This window comes from Mobula birostris, chromosome 25, assembly GCF_030028105.1.
Source record: "Mobula birostris isolate sMobBir1 chromosome 25, sMobBir1.hap1, whole genome shotgun sequence".
Lineage (NCBI taxonomy): Eukaryota > Metazoa > Chordata > Chondrichthyes > Myliobatiformes > Myliobatidae > Mobula > Mobula birostris.
The window spans coordinates 54,408,805-54,429,246 of NC_092394.1; the positions used below are offsets into that span (position 1 = coordinate 54,408,805).

At 43.3% G+C, this 20,442-nt stretch overlaps 1 protein-coding gene across 2 annotated transcripts in view; it reads left to right on the forward strand.

The window, feature by feature from the left end:
* The window catches only part of ncf1 (neutrophil cytosolic factor 1), a 110,710-nt gene that overhangs the window by 41,299 nt on the left and 48,969 nt on the right, over positions 1 to 20,442 (forward strand). For both annotated transcript variants that reach the window (XM_072243671.1, XM_072243672.1), the window contains exons 3-4: positions 6,953 to 7,028; positions 10,421 to 10,586. In XM_072243671.1, the coding sequence (XP_072099772.1) occupies positions 6,953 to 7,028; positions 10,421 to 10,586 (242 nt within the window). The remainder of the gene's footprint in view (positions 1 to 6,952; positions 7,029 to 10,420; positions 10,587 to 20,442) is intronic.

Consider the following 20,442-nt stretch of genomic DNA (forward strand, 5'->3'; position numbering starts at 1 on the left):
ACCACTTGTTGTCTCCTCCACTCTTGGTCTTTCCTTGATTCTGTTAACAATTATTTTTCTATTGATTTGCTGAGCACGTTCACAGGAAAAAGAATCTCAAGGTTGTATATAGAGACATGTACGTACTCTGATAATAAATTTTAGAAACATAGAAACATAGGAAAGCTACAGCACAATACAGGCCCTTTGGCCCACAAATTTGTGCTGAACATGTCCCTACCTTAGAAATTACTAGGGCTACCAATAGACCTCTATTTTTCTAAGTTCCATGCACCTATCCAAAAGTCTCTTAAAAGACCCTTTCATATCTGCCTCCAGCACCGTTGCCGGCAGCCTATTCCATGCACTCACCACTCTCTGCATAAAAAACTTACCCCTGACATCTCCTCTGTACCTACTCCCAAGCACCTTAAACCTGTGCCCTCTTGGGGCAGCCATTTCAGCCCTGGGAAAAAGCTATCCACATGATCAATGCCTCTCATCATCTTATACACCTCAGTCAGTTCACCTCTCATCCTCCGTCAATCCAAGGAGAAAAGGCCGAGTTCACTCAACCTGTTTTCATAAGGCATGTCCCCCAATCCAGGCAACATCCTTGTAAATCTTCTCTGCACCCTTTCTATGGGTTCCACATCCTTCCTGTAGTGAGGCAACCAGAACTGAGCACAGTACTCCAAGTGTGGTCTGACCAGGGTCCTATATAGCTGCAACATTACCTCTCAGCTCCTAAATTCAATTCCATGATTAATGAAAGCCAATACACTGTATGCCTTAGCCACAGAGTCAACCTGCGCAGCTGCTTTGAGCGTCCTATGGACTCAGACCCCAAGATCCCTCTGATCCTCCACACTGCCAAGAGTCTTACCATTAATACTATATTCTGCCATCATATTTGACCTACCAAAATGAACCACCTCACACTTATCTGGGTTGAACTCCATCTGTCACTTCTCAGCCCAGTTTTGCATCCTATCAATGTCCCACTGTAACCTCTGACAGTCCTCTACACTATCCACAACACCCCCAACCTTTGTGTCATCAGCAAACTTACTAACCCATCCCTCCACTTCCTCATCCAGGTCATTTATAAAAATCACGAAGAGTAAGGGTCCCAGAACAGACCCCTGAGGCACACCACTGGTCACCGACCTCCATGTAGAATATGACCCATCTACAACCACTCTTTTGCCTTCTGTGGAAAAACCAGTTCTGGATCCACAAAACAATGTCCCTTTGGATTCCCATGCCTCCTTACTTTTTCAATAAGCCTTGTATGGGGTACCTTATCAAATGCTTTGCTGAAATCCATATACACTACATCTACTGCTCTTTCTTCATCAATGTGTTTAGTCACATCCTCAAAAAATTCAATCAGGTTCGTAAGGCACGACCTGCCCTTGACAAAACCATGCTGACTATTCCTAATCATATTATACCTCTCCAAATGTTCATAAATCCTGCCTGTCAGGATCTTCTCCATCAACTTACCATCCACTGAAGTAAGACTCACTGGTCTATAATTTCCTGGGCTATCTCTACTCCCTTTCTTGAATAAAGGAACAACATTCACAACCCTCCAATCCTCCGGAACCTCTCCCGTCCCTATTGATGATGCAAAGATCATCGCCAGAGGCTCAGCAATCTCCTCCCTCGCCTCCCACAGTAGCCTGGGGTACATCTTATCCGGTCCCGGCGACTTATCCAACTTGATGCTTTCCGAAAGCTCCAGCACATCCTCTTTCTTAATATCTACATGTTCAAGCTTTTCAGTCTGCTGCAAGTCATCCCTACAATCACCAAGATCCTTTTCCATTGTGAATATTGAAGCAAAGTATTCATTAAGTATCTCTGCTATTTCCTCCGGTTCCATACACACTTTCCCACTGTCACACCTGATAGGTCCTATTCTTTCACAGTCTTATCCTCTTGCTCTTCACATACTTGCAGAATGCCTTGGGGTTTTCCTTAATCCTGCCCGCCAAGGCCTTCTCATGGCCCCTTCTGGCTCTCCTAATTTCGTTCTTAAGCTCATTCCTGTTTGCCTTATAATCTTCTAGATCTCTAACATTACCTAGCTCTCCGAACCTTTTGTAAGCTTTTCTTTTCTTCTTGACTAGATTTATTACAGCCTTTGTACACCACGGCTCCTGTACCCTACCATAACTTCCCTGTCTCATTGGAATGTACCTATGCAGAACTCCACATAAATATCCCTTGAACATTTGCCAATATTGTCAAAGCTCGAATGAGCCAAAGCCTCACCACTCTGCCTCAGACCACTCCGTTGATGACTGCTCTGCTAGGCAATGTCTCCCTTTTATGCCTGAAGCTTCCCTGCTATTTAACTCACGATTGCTGCTCTGGATTTAGCCACTGATAGGCCACGTACAATGGACTAATGCTCTCGAAGCTCCTATTTTAAGTAACCGCTGCCGACCTGTGAGAAATCCCTCTTGGTAAAGCTCTCTTGATGCCACTGATAGGCCACGTAGGAAGATAGAGGACTGGGAAGTTTAAAAATACCCACAGAGAGCAATTAAAAAGTCATTAGAAGAGATAAGATGAAATATGAAAGCAAACTAGCAAATAATATCAAAGTGGATAGTAAAAGTTTATTTCAAGTATGTTAAAAATTAAAGAGAAATGAGAGTGGATATAGGACTGCTAGAAAATGAGGCAAGAGAAATAATAACAGGGGGACAAGGAGATGGCTGATGAACTAAATGAGTATTTTGCATCAGTCTTCACTGTGGAGGACACCAGCAGTATGCCTGATGTTGTAGTGTGTGAAGGAAGAGAAATGGGTGCAGTTACTGTCACAAGAGAGAAGGTGCTTAATTAGCTGAAAGACCTAAAGGTCCATAAGTCACCCAGATCAGATGAACTGCACAGTAGGGTTCTGAAAGAGATAGTGTTAGAGATTGTGGTGGCATTAGAAATGGTACTTCAAAAATCATTGGACTCTGGCATGATGCCAGAGGACTGGACAATTGCAAATGTTACTCCACTCTTTAAGAAAGGAGGAAGGCAGCAGAAAGGAAATTATAGACCAGTTAGCCTGACCTCAGTGGTTGGGAAGATGTTAGAACCAATCATTAAGGATGAGGTGTTGGAGTACTTGGAGACACAGGACAAGATAATACAAAGTCAGCATGGTTTCCTTCAGGGAAAACCCTGACTGACGAACCTGTTGGAATTCTGTGAGGAGATTACAAGTAGGATAGATAAAGGGGATGTAGTGGATGTTGTATATTTGGACTTTCAGAAGGATTTTGACAAGGTGCCACACATGAGGCTGCTTACCAAGTTAAGAGCCCATGGTATTACAGGAGAGTTACTAACATGGTTAGGGCATTGGCTGATTGGTAGGAGGCAGCGAGTGGGAATAAAAGGATCCTTTTCTGGTTGGCTGCCAGTGACTAATGGTGTTCTGCAGGGGTTGGTGTTGGGACTGCTTCTTTTTATGCTATATAATAATGATTTAGATGGCTTTCTTGCCAGGTTTGCAGATGATATGAAGATTGGTGGAGGAGCAGGAAGTGTTGAGAAAACAGGTAGGATACAGAAGGACTTAGATAGATTAGGTAAATGGGCAAGACAGTGGCAAATAAAATACAATGTTGGAAAATATATGGTCATACACTTTGGTAGTAGAAATAAATGTGCAGGCTATTTCCTAAACGGGAAGAAAATACAAAAATATGAGATGCAAAGGGACATGGGAGTCCTTGTGCAGAACACCCTAAAGGTTAACTTGCAGGTCAAGTTGATGGTGAGGAAGACAAATGCCATTTTAGCATTCCTTTCAAATGGTCTAAAATAGAAGAGCAGAGATGTGATACTGAGGCTTTATAAGGCACTGCTGAGGCCTCACCTTGAGTATTGTGAACAGCTTTGGGCCCCTCATCTTAGAACAGATGTGCTGGCATTGGAGAGGGTCCAGAGATGGTTTACAAGAATGATTCCGGGAATGAAAGGGCTATCATACAAGGAATGTATGATAGCTCTGGGTCTGTACTCACTGGAATTCAGAAGGATGAGGGGTAGGGTGGAATCTTATTGAAACCTTTCGAATTTTGAAAGGCACAGACAGAGTAGATGTGGAAAGGATGTTTCCCATGGTGGACGTGTCTAGAACAAGAGGGCAGAGCCTCAGAATGGAAGGATGCCCTTTCAAAACAGAGATGTAGAGAAATTCCTTTAGCCAAAGGGTGGTGAATTTGTGAAATTTGTCGCCACATGCTGCTTTAGAGCCCAGGTTGTTGGGTGTATTTAAGGCAGAGATTGATAGGTTCTTGATTGGACATGGCATCAAAGGTTACGAGCTGAAGGCTGGGAACTAGGGTTGAGGAGGAGGAAAAAAAGGACCAGCCATGATTGAATGGTGGAGCAGATTTTATGGGCCAGATGGCCTAATTCTGCTCCTATGTCTTATGGTCTTATGGTTTTATCAGGCATTGCTCCTTCAACCCGAGAGTTTCCTCATTTTGGCAGTAGGGCAGGCCATGGACCAAATGGGGATAGGGATTGGAATTAAAATGGTTAGCTATCAGGAAATCTGATCTCTTCCTTCCTGACGGTCAACACAGGTACAACTCAAGGATGTGTGCTGTACTCTACAATCATAACTGCGTGGTAGGTGTAGCTCCAATGCCATCAATATATCTACTGATGACACCACAGTTGTTGGCAGAGTCTCAGATGGTGATGAGGAGATGTACAGAAGTGAGATAGGTCAGCTGATTTAGTGCTGTCATAGCAACAACTGTACTCAACGTCATCAAGAGCAAGAAATTAATTGTGAATGTCAGGACAAGGAGGTCAGGAGAACACACAACAGTCTCATTGCCTCATGCTGACAGAATAGATCATTGACTTTGCTACCAGAGGTGAGAACACATTAGATCTGGTTTATGCTTCCTGCCCCAATCTCCCACCTTGGATACTCTGGTGAATTACGTATCTGTTACAGTAATTCCGACATACAGATCAAACCAGGTCAGAGGGAGATAAAGACCTGGCTAGAAGGAGCAACCTCAGCATTGCTGGACTGGAGGATATTCAGGGAGACGGCTACCTGTGGTCATCATAGTAACTTTGATAAATATGCCGGATCTGTGACTGGCTCCATTGAGAAGTTAGTAAACTCATCTATTGAAGGCAAATCAGAAGTCTTGGGTGACAGCAGAGGTCTGGACACTGCTGAGAGATTGCGATGTTTCCTTCAGATCGGGGGATAAGACATCTCTTAGGTCAGCTAGAGCTGGGCTTTCCCATGCCACCAGGAAGGCAAAACAGGATAATTCACAAACTATATACAGTCATCTCGGTGACTCCAGAGACACAGGCACATGTGGCAGGGCATTGAGACTGCAAGTCCACTCTGTGTGTCAACCTCTCCTACCCTACCCCAACCTTTCTAACCAGTTTTTACAGGAGCACAATTGAAGGGGTCTCGACCAGCTGCCACACCATCTGATACGGGAATTGCAAGGCATCTGGCTACGTCCCTAAAAAGCATTGTGAAGATTGCTGAGAGGGTAATTGGGATCTCGTTTCCGCACATTAGAGATATTTCTCAGGAGCTGTGCACACAGTCTCAGGATCCTTCCCATCCGTCCAACAATCTCTTTGATCCTCTACCATCCAGCGGAAGGTACTGTAGCTTTAGGACAGGATACAGTGCCTTTCCCTAGGTCGTGAGACTGCTGAACTCCCTGCCACCACTCTGGTCTCATCACGTATGAAGTGCCAATAACATTATACTGTTTACTATTTAAATTGTGTCATAAATGCACCTTATTATTTGTTAATTTATTTGTGGTAACTTCACTTTATGTGTTGTGTGGTCTGGGAAAACTGTTTTTGTTTGGTGGTATACATGGGTATGGTTGAATGATAACAAACTTGAACTTGGTGGGACAACAGTGGAGAGGGTGATGAGCAGCTTCAAATTCCTGGGCGTCAGCATCCCAAAGCATCCATCCTGGGTGCAACATGTAGCTGCGATCACAAAAGAAAGCAGGCCAGTGGTTTTAAATCTCTAAGAGTTTGAGAAGGTTTAGTATGTCGCCAAGGACTCTCGCAAATGCCTACAGATGTATCGCAGCATGTATGGAGGCTGCAGAGGATTGTGGAATCAGCCAGCTCCATCATGGACACAACCCTGCCTACTATCGAGGGCAAATTCAAGAGGCGGTGCCACAAAAAGGTGGCATGGATCACTAAGCACCTTCACACTCCAGGAGAGATGTCCTCTTCTCATTACTACCATCAGGGAAGAGGTAGAGGAGGCTGAAGACCAACACTCAACAATATAGGGACAACGTCCCACTGAGTGGTTATGGTCCCTGATCCCTGATCCTCCCATCTAGCTTCACAGTCCAGGATCTGCTTTCCCCATCTCATGCACAGTGGCAGACTGACCAAGAGCAGCCTGAATTCTGGAGCTGTCACTCCACTCCTGCAGCTGTGGCACCCTTGGGTTTTGCTTTCTTCACCATGGTAGAATGGCTGAAACGCATGGCCCACGATGATAGCATTTTTGAGCTTATTACACCTAGCCTTCAGGCCACAGCCTGAGGTAGTTTCTTCTCAACTTTGTTCAGCTCGTGGCTCTCAAAATGCTCATGTGGACAGTGCCTGCCAGAGGACAGGTCTAGCAAGGTACTGCGGAAGTGAGCTGAGGTGATATTCCGGCCTCCGCTAAACACTATTTCAGCAGGAGCTCATAGCTGGTGAAGAGCTTTCTCTCCAGAAATACAGACTGACCTGCTGAGTGCTCTCAACATCTTCTGTCCCCAGTTCAGATTTCCAGCATCCACCTTTCAATTAGTTACTTATTTCTGGAACCCTTGCTTGAGCAGGGGTTTGGTGTTTCTGATTCAGGAATGCTGTATAGCTACAGTATGTGCTGCAGATCTGCACTAACAACGTTGTTCTTTTATATCAGAAAATGCTGAAGGAACTGTTTCCTATTGAAGCTGGAGAAATAGATCCCAAAGCCAGGACTCTCCCACATTTACCAGGTTGGTCAGAAACAGGGATAATTCTGGAAGAGTGTCAAATGACTTTATTGCTCGGAATGTAGAAGCTTGAGAGAAGATTTGATAGAGATATAGAAAATTATGAGGGGTATAGATAGGGTAAATGCAAGCAGGCTTGTTCCACTGATGTTGAATGGGACTACAACCACAGGACATGGGTTAAGGGTGAAAGATGAAAAGTTTGAGGGGGACATGAAGGGAAACCTCTTCATTCAGAGGGTCGTGAGTGTGTGGAATGAGCTGCTAGCACAAGTGGTGCACGCGAGCTTGATTTCTATGTCTAGGAGAGGCTTGGATAGGTCCGTGGATGGTAGGAATATAGTCTCAATCATTGACCTGGGACTAGGCAATTTAAATGATTTGGCATGGACTAGATGGGCCAAAGGGCCTGTTTCTGTGCTGTACTTTTCTATAAATACTCCTTTATTTGAGAAATGGCAGTAAAGCTAGGCCAGGTAATTAAAGCCTGTGACTCTGTGACTCTAATAACACAAGGAGTTACTGGAAACAATTCTGAGGGACAGGATTAATCCATGTGTCAAGTTCAAAGCACATCTATTATCAAAATAAGTCTAAATTATACAGCCTCGAGATTTGTCTGCTTACAAACAGCCACAAAACAAAGAACCCAGTTTAATAAGAGACCCAACACCCAATGTGCAGAGAGAGGAAAACAAACGCAAATCATACAAACAATAAAAGCAAGCCACACCCACTACTGAAGTCAGGCTCATTGGACTATAATTTCCAGGCTTATTCTTAAATTCTTTCTTGAGTAGCTGAACAACAGTAACTATTCCTCCCGCATCTCACCTATGACTAAGGATTTTTTTAATGCCTGTGCGAGGGCCCCTGCAATTTCTGCACTAGCTTCCCACAAGATCTGAGGGGACATCTTGTCAGACCCTGGAGACTTATCTGCCCTAATTTGCCTCTAAATGGCAAACACCTGCTATTCTGTAATCCAGGCATGGTCCCTCTATTTGACAACACTTGTACCATTCACAGTGAAAGTCCTATCTTGATCTGATTTTCCAAAAATCCAATACTTCCTACTTACCTGACTTAAACTCTATTTAACAATCTTTGGCTCACTTACCCATCTGGTCAAGATCCTGCTGTAATAACAACAGGCTCTGCACTGGCAGCGGGAGAACACTGATAGTCACAGGCCTCCAGTCAACACTCCACTAACAGCCTCTTCTCTTACCATCAAGACAATTGTGTATTGATTTAACTACTCTCCCCGAATCCCATAGGAACTAACCTTCCAGAGCTGCCTACCTTATGGAACCTTATCAAAGGTGTTACTGAAGTCCATATAGTCCACGTTTACCACCCTGTCCTCATTGACCTTCTCGGTTACTTAATGAAGAAACTGAATCAGATCCTTGAGCCATGATCTCTCATCTATGAAGCTGCGATCTGAGCCATAATCTCTCACACAGAAGGCCATAGAACATAGAACATAGAATAGTACAGCATAGTACAGGCCCTTCAGCCCACAATGTTGTGCCGACCCTTAAACCCTACCTTCCATATAACCCCCCACCTTAAATTCCTCCATATACCTGTCTAGTAGTCTCTTAAACTTCACTAGTTTATCTGCCTCCACCACTGACTCAGGCAGTGCATTCCACGCACCAACCACTCTCTGAGTAAAAAACCTTCCTCTAATATCCCCCTTGAACTTCCCACCCCTTACCTTAAAGCCATGTCCTCTTGTATTGAGCAGTGGTGCCCTGGGGAAGAGGTGCTGGCTATCCACTCTATCTATTCCTCTTATTATCTTGTACACCTCTATCATGTCTCCTCTCATCCTCCTCCTCTCCAAAGAGTAAAGCCCTAGCTCCCTTAATCTCTGATCATAATGCATACTTTCTAAACCAGGCAGCATCCTGGTAAATCTCCTCTGTACCCTTTCCAATGCTTCCACATCCTTCCTATAGTGAGGTAACCAGAACTGGACACAGTACTCCAAGTGTGGCCTAACCAGAGTCTTATAGAGCTGCATCATCGCCCTGTAAGCTTTCTTAACTACCCCATCTACCCATGAGGCAACTTTCAGGGATCTGTGGACATGTACCCCCGGAATCCTCTGCTCCTGCACACTACCAAGTATCCTGCCATTTACTTTCTACTCTGCCTTGGAGTTTGTCCTTCCAAAGTGTACACCTCACACTTCTCCGGGTTGAACTCCATCTGCCACTTCTCAGCCCACTTCTGCATCCTATCAATGTCTCTCTGCAATCTTCGACAATCCTCTACACTATCCACAACACCACCAACCTTTGTGTCGTCTGCAAACTTGCCAACCCACCCTTCTACCCCCACATCCAGGTTGTTAATAAAAATCACGAAAAGCAGAGGTCCCAGAGCAGATCCTTGTGGGACACCACAGGTCACAACCCTCCAATCTGAATGTACTCCCTGCTGAACCTCCAGGGCAGAGAGAAGTTATGAGGTGTTATCCCACATTATATGTCAATGACCTGAATGATGGAATCCATGCTGGTTTTGTGGCCAAGTGTGTGAATGATGGAAAAGTAGGTGGCACGCAGCATTGAGGCAATGAGGAGCCTACAGGAGGACAGATTAGAAGAATGTGCGAAGAAGTAGCAGATGGAATACTACTTCATGCATTCTGGTAGAAGAAAATTAAGTGTAGACTATTTTCTAGACAGGGAGCAAACCCAGAAATTAGAGGCGCAAGGAGACTTGGGAGTCCAAGTGTAGGATTCACTAAAGGTTAACTTGAATGTTGCGGCAGTTGTCAGGAAAGCAGCATTAGCCTTCATTTTGATCGGACTAAAGTATAAAAGCAAGGATATAATGCTGAGGCTTTATAAAATATTGGTCAGACCACATTTGGAGTGTTGTGAGTGTTTTTATTTAATAAGGGATGTGCTGGTGTTGAAGAAGAGTCCGGAGGAGGTTTATGAGAATGATTATGGAATGAAAGGGTTATTGTATGTGGAGCGTTTGCTTGCTCTGGACCTGTACTCACTGGAGTTTATAAGAATGAGCGGGGGAATCTCATTGAAACCTATTGGCAGTTGCTAGGCCTGACAGAGTGGACTTTGAGAGGATGTTTCCAATAGGCGGGGAGTCTAGGACTGGAGAGCACAGTCTCAGAATACAAGAATGTCTATTTAAAACAGAGATGATGAGGAATTTCTTTAGGCAGAAGCTGGTGAATCTGTGGAATTTACTGCCGCAGACGCTGAGGAGGTCAAGTCATTGAGTATATTTAAAGCAGAGGTTGATAGGTTCTTGACCTGTAAGGGCCATGAAATTGTGGAGTAGACGCTATGGGCTGAATGGCCTGATCACACTCCTATGTCTTGTTTTCTAATGGTCTTTACCCTTCACAGCTCCCAGATGGTTGGAAGGTCACAAAACCACAGAGAACAGACAGAGCACCCTCGCTGACTACTTACAAACGCTGCTCAGCCAGCCTCCCAAGATCTCACACTGTCAGTGGATTGTCAACTTCCTTCAGGTTCGCCCTGATGATGTTGCTATGCCTAATCCTCACCCGTGAGTATGGTTCATCCAATCATCACCCTTCTGCTTCACGTAGAGATAGTCAGAGATAGTCAGAGGCTGGAGACAGTCAAGGGCCAGGACAGAAGGAGGATGTTGATAAGACAGACAGAACAATGGCAATGACTGATAAATGTAAGGTGATGCACTTTGCTAGGAGTAATAGAACACACACCAGGAATGGTAGGGCTTAAGGGAATATTCACGCACTTGTAAATGGGATTAGTGTGGAAGATTTTCGACATGGACAGGGTAGGCTGAAGGTTTATTTCTGTGATCAGCTCCTTTCATTTTGGAGCGAAATCCCAGACAATTCAAAGTACTGCACAAATAATAATTAGGGTGGCTAATGTAACCCCACTTTTTAAAAAAGGAGGGAGAGAGAAACCGGGGAATTATAAACCGGTTAACCTAACATCGGTGGTGGGGAAACTGCTAGAGTCAGTTATCAAAGATGTGATAACAGCACATTTGGAAAGCGGTGAAATCATCTGACAAAGTCAGCATGGATTTGTGAAAGGAAAATCATGTCTGACGAATCTCATAGAATTTTTTGAGGATGTAACCTCAACCTTGAGTGGATAGGGGAGAACCAGTGGATGTGGTATATTTGGATTTTCAAAAGGCTTTTGACAAGGTCCCACACAGGAGATTAGTGTGCAAACTTAAAGCACACGGTATTGAGAGTATGGTATTGATGTGGTTGGCAGACGGGAAGCAAAGAGTGGGAATAAACGGGACCTTTTCAGAATGGCAGGCGGTGACTAGTGGGGTACCGCAAGGCTCAGTGCTGGGACCCCAGTTGTTTACAATATATATTAATGACTTAGACGAGGGAATTAAATGCAGCATCTCCAAGTTTGCGGATGACACGAAGCTGGGTGGCATTGTTAGCTGTGAGGAGGATGCTAAGAGGATGCAGGGTGACTTGGATAGGTTAGGTGAGTGGGCAAATTCATGGCAGATGCAATTTAATGTGGATAAATGTGAAGTTATCCACTTTGGTGGCAAAAACAGGAAAACAGATTATTATCTGAATGGTGGCCGATTAGGAAAAGGGGAGGTGCAACGAGACCTGGGTGTCATTATACACCAGTCATTGAAAGTGGGCATGCAGGTACAGCAGGCAGTGAAAAAGGCGAATGGTATGCTGGCATTTATAGCAAGAGCATTCGAGTACAGGAGCAGGGAGGTACTACTGCAGTTGTACAAGGCCTTGGTGAGACCACACCTGGAGTATTGTGTGCAGTTTTAGTCCCCTAATCTGAGGAAAGACATCCTTGCCATAGAGGGAGTACAAAGAAGGTTCATCAGATTGATTCCTGGGATGGCAGGACTTTCATATGATGAAAGACTGGATGAACTAGGCTTATACTCGTTGGAATTTAGAAGATTGAGGGGGGATCTGATTGAAACGTATAAAATCCTAAAGGGATTGGACAGGCTAGATGCAGGAAGATTGTTCCCGATGTTGGGGAAGTCCAGAACGAGGGGTCACAGTTTGAAGATAAAGGGGAAGCCTTTTAGGACCGAGATTAGGAAAAACATCTTCACACAGAGAGTGGTGAATCTATGGAATTCTCTGTCACAGGAAACAGTTGAGGCCAGTTCATTGGCTATATTTAAGAGGGAGTTAGATATGGCCCTTGTGGCTAAAGGGATCGGGGGTATGGAGAGAAGGCAGGTACAGGGTTCTGAGTTGGATGATCAGCCATGATTATACTGAATGGCGGTGCAGGCTCGAAGGGCCGAACGGCCTACTCCTGTACCTATTTTCTATGTTTTATGTTTCTATGTTTTAATAGTACTATTGAAAAAAGGATAAATTCCACATAAACCTACCCTCTGGCTAAAGAAATTTCTCATGGACAAGGCATGGACAGTTAGCTTAGCTTCAACTATTGGGAAAAGTGGGAATTCATTCCTAAAGAAGTAGGAGATTCAGAAAATGTTGTCAGTCAAGTGGAAGTCATCTGGTTTTACGAAGAGGAAATTATGTTTGATAAATCTCTGGGTTTCTTTGAGGTTGTGAAAATGTTGGCAATGGGGAAACCAATGGTTCCAATGCAACAGGATACAGGTAACAATAGGATTTGGGAGTGAAGCACTGACAGGGACTGGTGGATTGACAGTGTTGGGAGTGATGCACTGGCTGGGACTGATGTATTGACAGTGTTGGGAGTGATGCACTGGCTAGGACTGAGTACTGTCAGTGTTGGGAGTGATGCACTGGCTGGGACTGATGTATTGACAGTGTTGGGAGTGATGCACTGGCTGGGACTGATGGATTGACAGTGTTGGGAGTGATGCACTGGCTAGGACTGAGTATTGTCAGTGTTGGGAGTGATGCACTGGCTGGGACTGATGGATTGACAGTGTTGGGAGTGATGAACTGGCTGGGACTGATGGATTGACAGTGTTGGGAGTGATGCACTGGCTGGGACTAATGTATTGACAGTGTCGGGAGTGATGCACTGGCTAGGACTGAGTACTGTCAGTGTTGGGAGTGATGCACTGGCTGGGACTGATGGATTGACAGTGTTGGGAGTGATGCACTGGCTGGGACTGATGTATTGACAGTGTTGGGAGTGATGCACTGGCTGGGACTGATGGATTGACAGTGTAGGGAGTGATGCACTGGCTAGGACTGAGTATTGTCAGTGTTGGGAGTGATGCACTGGCTGGGACTGATGGATTGATAGTGTTGGGAGTGATGCACTGGCTGGGACTGATGGATTGACAGTGTTGGGAGTGATGCACTGGCTGGGACTGATGTAGGACTGAGTACTGTCAGTGTTGGGAGTGATGCATTGGCTGGGAATGATGGATTGACAGTGTTGGGAGTGATGCACTGGCTGGGACTGATGTATTGACAGTGTTGGGAGTGATGCACTGGCTGGGGCTGATGGATTGACAGTGTTGGGAGTGATGCACTGGCTAGGACTGAGTATTGTCAGTGTTGGGAGTGATGCACTGGCTGGGACTGATGTATTGACAGTGTTGGGAGTGATGCACTGGCTAGGACTGAGTACTGTCAGTGTTGGGAGTGATGAACTGGCTGGAACTGATGGATTGACAGTGTTGGGAGTGATGAACTGGCTGGGACTGATGGATTGACAGTGTTGGGAGTGATGCACTGGCTGGGACTGATGGATTGACAGTGTTGGGAGTGATGCACTGACTGGGACTCTAAGACTAACATCCTGGGAAAGAACTGTCAACAGGGACTGAAGCATAAACAGGTTAAGAGTGATGTACTGACCATATGACATAAGAATCAGGCCATTCAGTTTTCCGAGTTAGCTCTGCAATTCCATCACGATTGATTTACTATCCCTCTCAACTCCATTCTTCTGCATTCTTTCTGTAAAGTTTGATGCCCTGACTAATCAATAACCTATCAACATCCGTTTTAAATATATTCAGTGACGGCCTCCACAGCTGTGTGTGGCAATGAATTCCACAGGCTGCCTACACTCTGGCTAAGGAAATTTCTCGTCGTCTCTATTCTAATTGAATGTCCCTCTGTCTTGGTCGTGAATTATGCATATGTTTTCACCAATTACATTAGCTACACAGGCACCTGTAGAATTCACCAAAACCGGCAATGTGAGCCTGCCTGGAGCTCGGAGGGGCCACCCAGCTTGAGTCCTGTGTTCCATAGCAGGTGCCTCGGGCTCAGCCAGGGATGTGCTTACATGCTCATGATCATGCTGTGATACCAGGGGCAGCATAGCAGAATCCTCCAGCTCTTGGTGGGCTGGTTTAAGGTGATGTACTGAATACATTCAGGTTTACCCCTCCTATCTATGACAAGCGTCTTTTCTCTCTGTCATTTCTACAGTCCTGATAGAAAAAACTACGGAACCTGGACCTCTGTACCTCCCTCTGCATCTGGATCCTCAACTTCCTAATCGGAAGACCCCAATCTATGTGGATTAGAAATCATATTTCCTCCTCACTGACAATCAACACTGGTGCACCTCAGTGTGTGCTTAGCCCACTGCTCTACTCTCTCTACACACACGACTGTGTGGTTAGATGTAGCTCAAATGCCATCTATAAATTTGCTGATGGTACACCCATTGTTGGCAGAATCTCAGATGGTGATGAGAGGGTGTACAGGAGTGAGATATATTAACTAGCTGAGTGGTGTCGCAGCAACAACCTGGCACTCAACATCAGTAAGACCAACGAGCTGCTTGCAGACTTCAGAAAGAGTAAGATGAGGAACACAAACCAATCCTCATAGAAGGATCTGAGAGTAAGCAATTTCAACTTCCCGGGTGTATCTCTGAGGACCTAATCTTGTTTCAACATACATTATCAGCTATAAAGAAGGAAAGAAGGCATGAGAGTGGCTATATTTGATGAGGAGCTTGAGGAGATTTGGTGTGTCACTTACAACACTCACAAATTTCTACAGCTGTACCATGGAGACCACTCTGACTGGCTGTTTGGAATGGGAGGTGGGGGGAAGCTTCTGACAGGATTGAAATACGTAGCAGAGAGTTGTACCCTGAGCCAGCTCCACATGGTACCAGCCTCTGTAGTGTCCAGGATTTCTTCAAGGAGCGTTGCCTCAAAGAGACAGCATCCTTCATTAATGACCAACCTCCCGGGACAGGGACAGGGACAGGCCCTCCTCTCACTGTTACCATCAGGGAGGAGGGACAGAGGCCTGAAGGCACACATTCAAGGATTCAGGAACAACTTCTTCCACTCTGCCATCTGGTCTTCTGAATGGACGTTGAGCTCACGAACACTACCTCACTATATGTTTTAAATGTTTATTTGGCACTACTTATTTAATTTAACTATTTTATATATATACTTACTGTAATTCACAGTTTTTTCTATATCATCATGTATTGTATTGTACTGCTGTTGCAAAGTTTGACGACATATGTCAGTGATATGAAACCTGATTCTAATTTTAAAATGTGCAACGGGACATCATAAGGGAGCTTAAAGGAATGCTGGTGTGCATCATGGCAGATGAAAATGAACGAGGCAGTGTATAGGTCAACAGGAACCTAAGAGTACTGTAAGCCATGATGCGGGGTAGGAATTGGTGCAAAATAATTGAAATATTCGGATTGAGATGGCACCGAGCCAGTCTGAGGAGATCGAGAATGGCTTCTTTGGCATCGAAATCCAGGACAAAAAGAGAATTGCTGGGCAGTATATTCTAGGCCTGGAGTAATTTGCCATGGCAGAGCCCGGGCCCTAATGCAAGGGACAATCCACTGTTTGGACAATTGAAATACCAGCCTGGATAGACTGGAAAGGCAGGGTGTCAAGAGTTAGGTGAGGTTGGATCATTCAGGGCACTGAGCCAATTAGGGGAGGTTGAGAACGACTTCTTCGGCAATGAAATCTAGTCCTGGAGTGATTTGCCGTAGTGAAGCCCAGGCCCTACTGTGAGGTATGATCCACTGTTTGGACAGTTTAAATGCTGACTCAGATAGACTGGGAGCTCCTCTCTCCGCGATGCTAAGGCTGTAATGCTGAGGATGGTTTTTGAATATAGGATCCCAGCAGCATTTGATGAAGGCACACCTTACAAAAGCTGGAAAAACAAAATTGGAATGTGGACTTGTGTTACAAAACAGGAGAAGACAAAGAAAGCCTTGGCTGTTGTGTTGTTGGTTTCTGGGAGAGTGAGAGAGATTGTGATGGGAATTTCGGTGGAAGACTTGAGCAAAGATAATGGTATGAACATGCTAATAAATACACTTGAAACTGATGTTTTGAAGGAAGAAAAGGATTGGATTTATGAGGCATATTCAGACTTTGACAAAGTATATAGAAACAATTCTAAAAATATGGCTGATAATATTATTCATTTTGAACAAAAGTACAGTTGCATCAGTCCTGGGCACGATTCTAAACTGCAACCAGTGATGAGGCTCTGACTGGGGACCTTCAGAGCTTTGGGGAAAGTGGAGTTACCCCTTAGTCATTCATTGCTCCGAGGGCCCCTCTGACTCGGAATGGTAGCACCTGCAAGGGTTCCTGCTCAGGATACGAGCAAAGGCCAATGGCAGATCCGGCAGGTTCAGTCACTGAACTTATGACAGAGGAGGCAGATGAGCTACGACCTCAAATGTCAACGGCTATAGTATAGGCGGATGAACATTTGGGAAGAGAAATGGCGATTTCTTTAGTTTGCCCAACGGTAGGCAATAGCAAATCACTGTTGCAATTTGTTAAGAAAACCATGGTCAAACTCACAAAATGTATCACACAACAACAGCGTCAAGAGGATCTTCGAGACAACTCTGAAGATGTTTCGCTCGGTAGGGTTGATTCTGGCCAGCAGGGGATCCCCGACCGTCATCAAGCTAATGGCCATAAAATTCACGTAACACAAAAGAAAATTATTACCACTTGGAATGTAACAACCCTATATCAATCAGGAAGATTGGACAATGTGATAAATGAAATGGAAAGACTAAAGATTAACATCATGGGGATTAGCAAAGTTCGTTAGACACGTGCTGGAACATGTCAGATTAGAAATAACACTAGTTTATTCTTGTGGAATAAATGGAGTAGGAATTCTTATGGATGAAAACATGGCAAAAAGTGTTTTAGGACATTAGGCAATATCAGAAAGAATGCTCCTTGTTAGATTCAGAGGACAACCATTAGATTTAGCAATTATACAGGTATATGCACCAACAACAGATGGAACAAATGAAGACATAGATAAATTCTATGAAGAGCTTGCACAAGCAAAGAATGCATGCAAATCTCAAGATATTGTTATTGTCATGGGAGATCTAAATGCTAAAGTAGGACAAGGTGCTGATGGAAATACCATAGGAAAATTTGGACTAGGGGAAAGAAATGAAAGAGATGAGAAATGGGTAGAAAGGTGCAAGATGAATAATCAGGTCATTATGAATACCTACTTTAAAAACCATCCAAGATGCTTGTGGACCTGGAAAAGTCCAGGTGATAACACTAGAAATCAAATTGACTTTATTACTATAAACCAAAGATTTAGAAACTCAGTGACTCAATGCAAAACATATCCAGGTGCAGACTGTGATAGTGACCATAACCCAGTAGTATGTCATGTAGAAGTAAAACTTAAAAAACTAAAGAAGCAAAAACCTGAACAATCCCTTGACTACTTGCAATTAATTAAAGAAGAAAACTTAAGACAAAAATTTACAATTGAAGTAAGGAATAGATTTCAAAGTCTAGAAATAGAATCTGTTGAAGATGATAGCAATCATGTAGAAATGAAATTTAACTCTCTAAAGGATGTCTTGGTAGAATCAGCAAAGTCAGTGATTCCTAAAAAAGAAAAAAGAACAAAGAACAAATGGATAACAGATGAAATCAAAAATCTAATGGAAGAAAGGAGAAAGAAGAAAGTAAATCCAATAGAATATAAGCCCTTAGATGAAAAAGTTAAAAGCTTATGTCAAAAAAGCCAAAGAAGAATGGTTAAACCAGGAATGTGAGCAACTAGAAAGAATCCCTGTTACTGATCCAAAAAGGTTACATCAACAAATCAAGAATATCACTGGTAAAAAGCTCCTCTGTTCTTCAGGTGGATGTTTGAAAACAAAGGATGGTACTATTATCATGAAAATAGATGAGATTATGAACAGATGAGTATATTCAGGAATTGTTTGAAGACAATAGAAAAACCAGAAATTAAGAAAAACATTGAAGGTCCAAGTATTTTAAAATCTGAAGTTTGTAATGCAATAAGAAGATGAAGAGAGGAAAGGCAGCAGGTCCTGATGAATTAGCAATAGAACAAATTATTGCCCTTGAAGATTATGGAATTGAAAAACTTACTGATTTAATCAATGACATTTATGAGACTGCAATAATACCAGAAGAGATGAAAAAATCAGTATTTATCACTCTTCCTAAGAAACCTGGAGCAACAGAATGTGAATTACATAGGACCATAAGTTTAATGAGTCATATCACCAAGATACTTCTAAGAATTTTCATGACAAGAGCTAAAAGTAAGATACAAGCTGAAAAAGGCAAAGAACAATGTGGTTTTGTTAAAGACAAAGGTACAAGAAATGCAATATTGATGTTAAGGATACTATCAGAATGAGCTATTCAAATGCAAAAAGATTTGTTTGTCTGTTTTATCGACTACACAAAAGCATTTGATAAAGTGAAGCACAATAAGTTATTTGAAATATTACGGAAAACTCTAGATCTAGATTCGAAAGACCTTCGCCTAATCAGAAATCTGTACTGGGAACAAATTGCTGCTGTAAGAATAGATGGAGAAGTGAGTCAGTTTATGAAAATCAAGAGAGGAGTTAGACAAGGGTGTGTTTTCTCCCCTGATTTACTTAATGTGTACAGTGAAACAATATTACAAAAAATAAGAGACATCTTGGGAATCAAAGTTTGTGGTGAAAACATCAATAATTTCAGATATCCAGATGACACTGTGTTAATTGCAAGGGAATTAGGAAGAACTACAAAACTTAATTGATATAATTGTTGAAGAAAGTGCAAAAATGGGTCTATCTATCAATTGCAAAAAGACAGAATGTATGGTGATATCCAAAAAGAAAGAGAATCCTATCTGCAGGCTGAGAATAAACGGGGAAGACATAAAACAAGTACAGAACTTTTGCTACTTAGGAAGCTGGGTGACATCAGATGGCAGGTGCGACTTGGACATCAAAAGAAGAATATGGATGGCAAAAGACACCTTTACGAGAATGAAGAGTATACTAAACTAGGCATGACAACCCGCCTCAGAGTACTGAAATGTTACGTTTATCCAGTTATGTTATATGGCTCAGAATGTTGGACAATATCTAGTAACAAGAGGAAACAAATTGTAGCAGCAGAAATGTGGTTTTTGAGGAGGATGCAAAGAATATCATGGAGGAAACGAATATCTAATGAGGATGTCACGAACAGAGCAAACACAAAAAGAGAAATAATGTACAAGATAATGAAAATGCAACGTAACTTCATTGGACATGTGATTAGGAAAGAGGAGTTAGGATGCATGGTAATTATGGGGAAGATTGAGGGAAGAAAGCAAGAGGAATACAAAGACAAATGATGATGGAGACAGCAGCCAGACAACTGGAAATGAATACCAATCAATTGATCCACTTGACCCGAAACAGGAGTGTGTAGGCCATGGCAGTCAAGGCTCAAACTGGGCATGGCACCTGATGATGATGATGAAGATGATGACAGTTGCAAACGTAAATACAAAATGGAACTTTTGACAGTTTTAAATTGCTAGACACTTAGCTTTCAAATTGTTGGATAGCACATCTCTAGACATAAAGGGCAGAATGCTAGTGTTATCTGCATGCACAGAACTTACATTTGCATCTATGAAATCAGCACTGAAGAGGAGTTTTGGAGAAAAGGTTGCTAAGACAACAGTTGGAATTAGTTTGAGTCAGGAAATGGCAGACTTCACTGAGCAGAAGCAGGAGTATAGCAAGTGTAGATCCCAGAGGGACCAGACAAGGCTACCATTACCTGGCACAAACCTAAGAAACAAGTATGGTAGGAGATCAAAATGTGCGATATGTCAAAGTATTTACCACTGGGCAAGAAACCGTCTGCACAGACCCGAACAAGTGAGGCTAACTGAAGAAAATAACAAATCTGAAGATGTAGAAGAGTGCCATATCACACTGTTTACAAAGGAATCACTTACTAATTCAAAGACATCTGAGACAGAGATTTTGATCAGACGACCCTAAGACCATAAAATATAGGAGCAGAAGTAGGCTATTCAGCCCATCGAGTCTGCTCTGCCATTCAATCATGGGCTGATCCAATTCTTCCAGTCATCCCCACTCCCCTGCTTTCACCC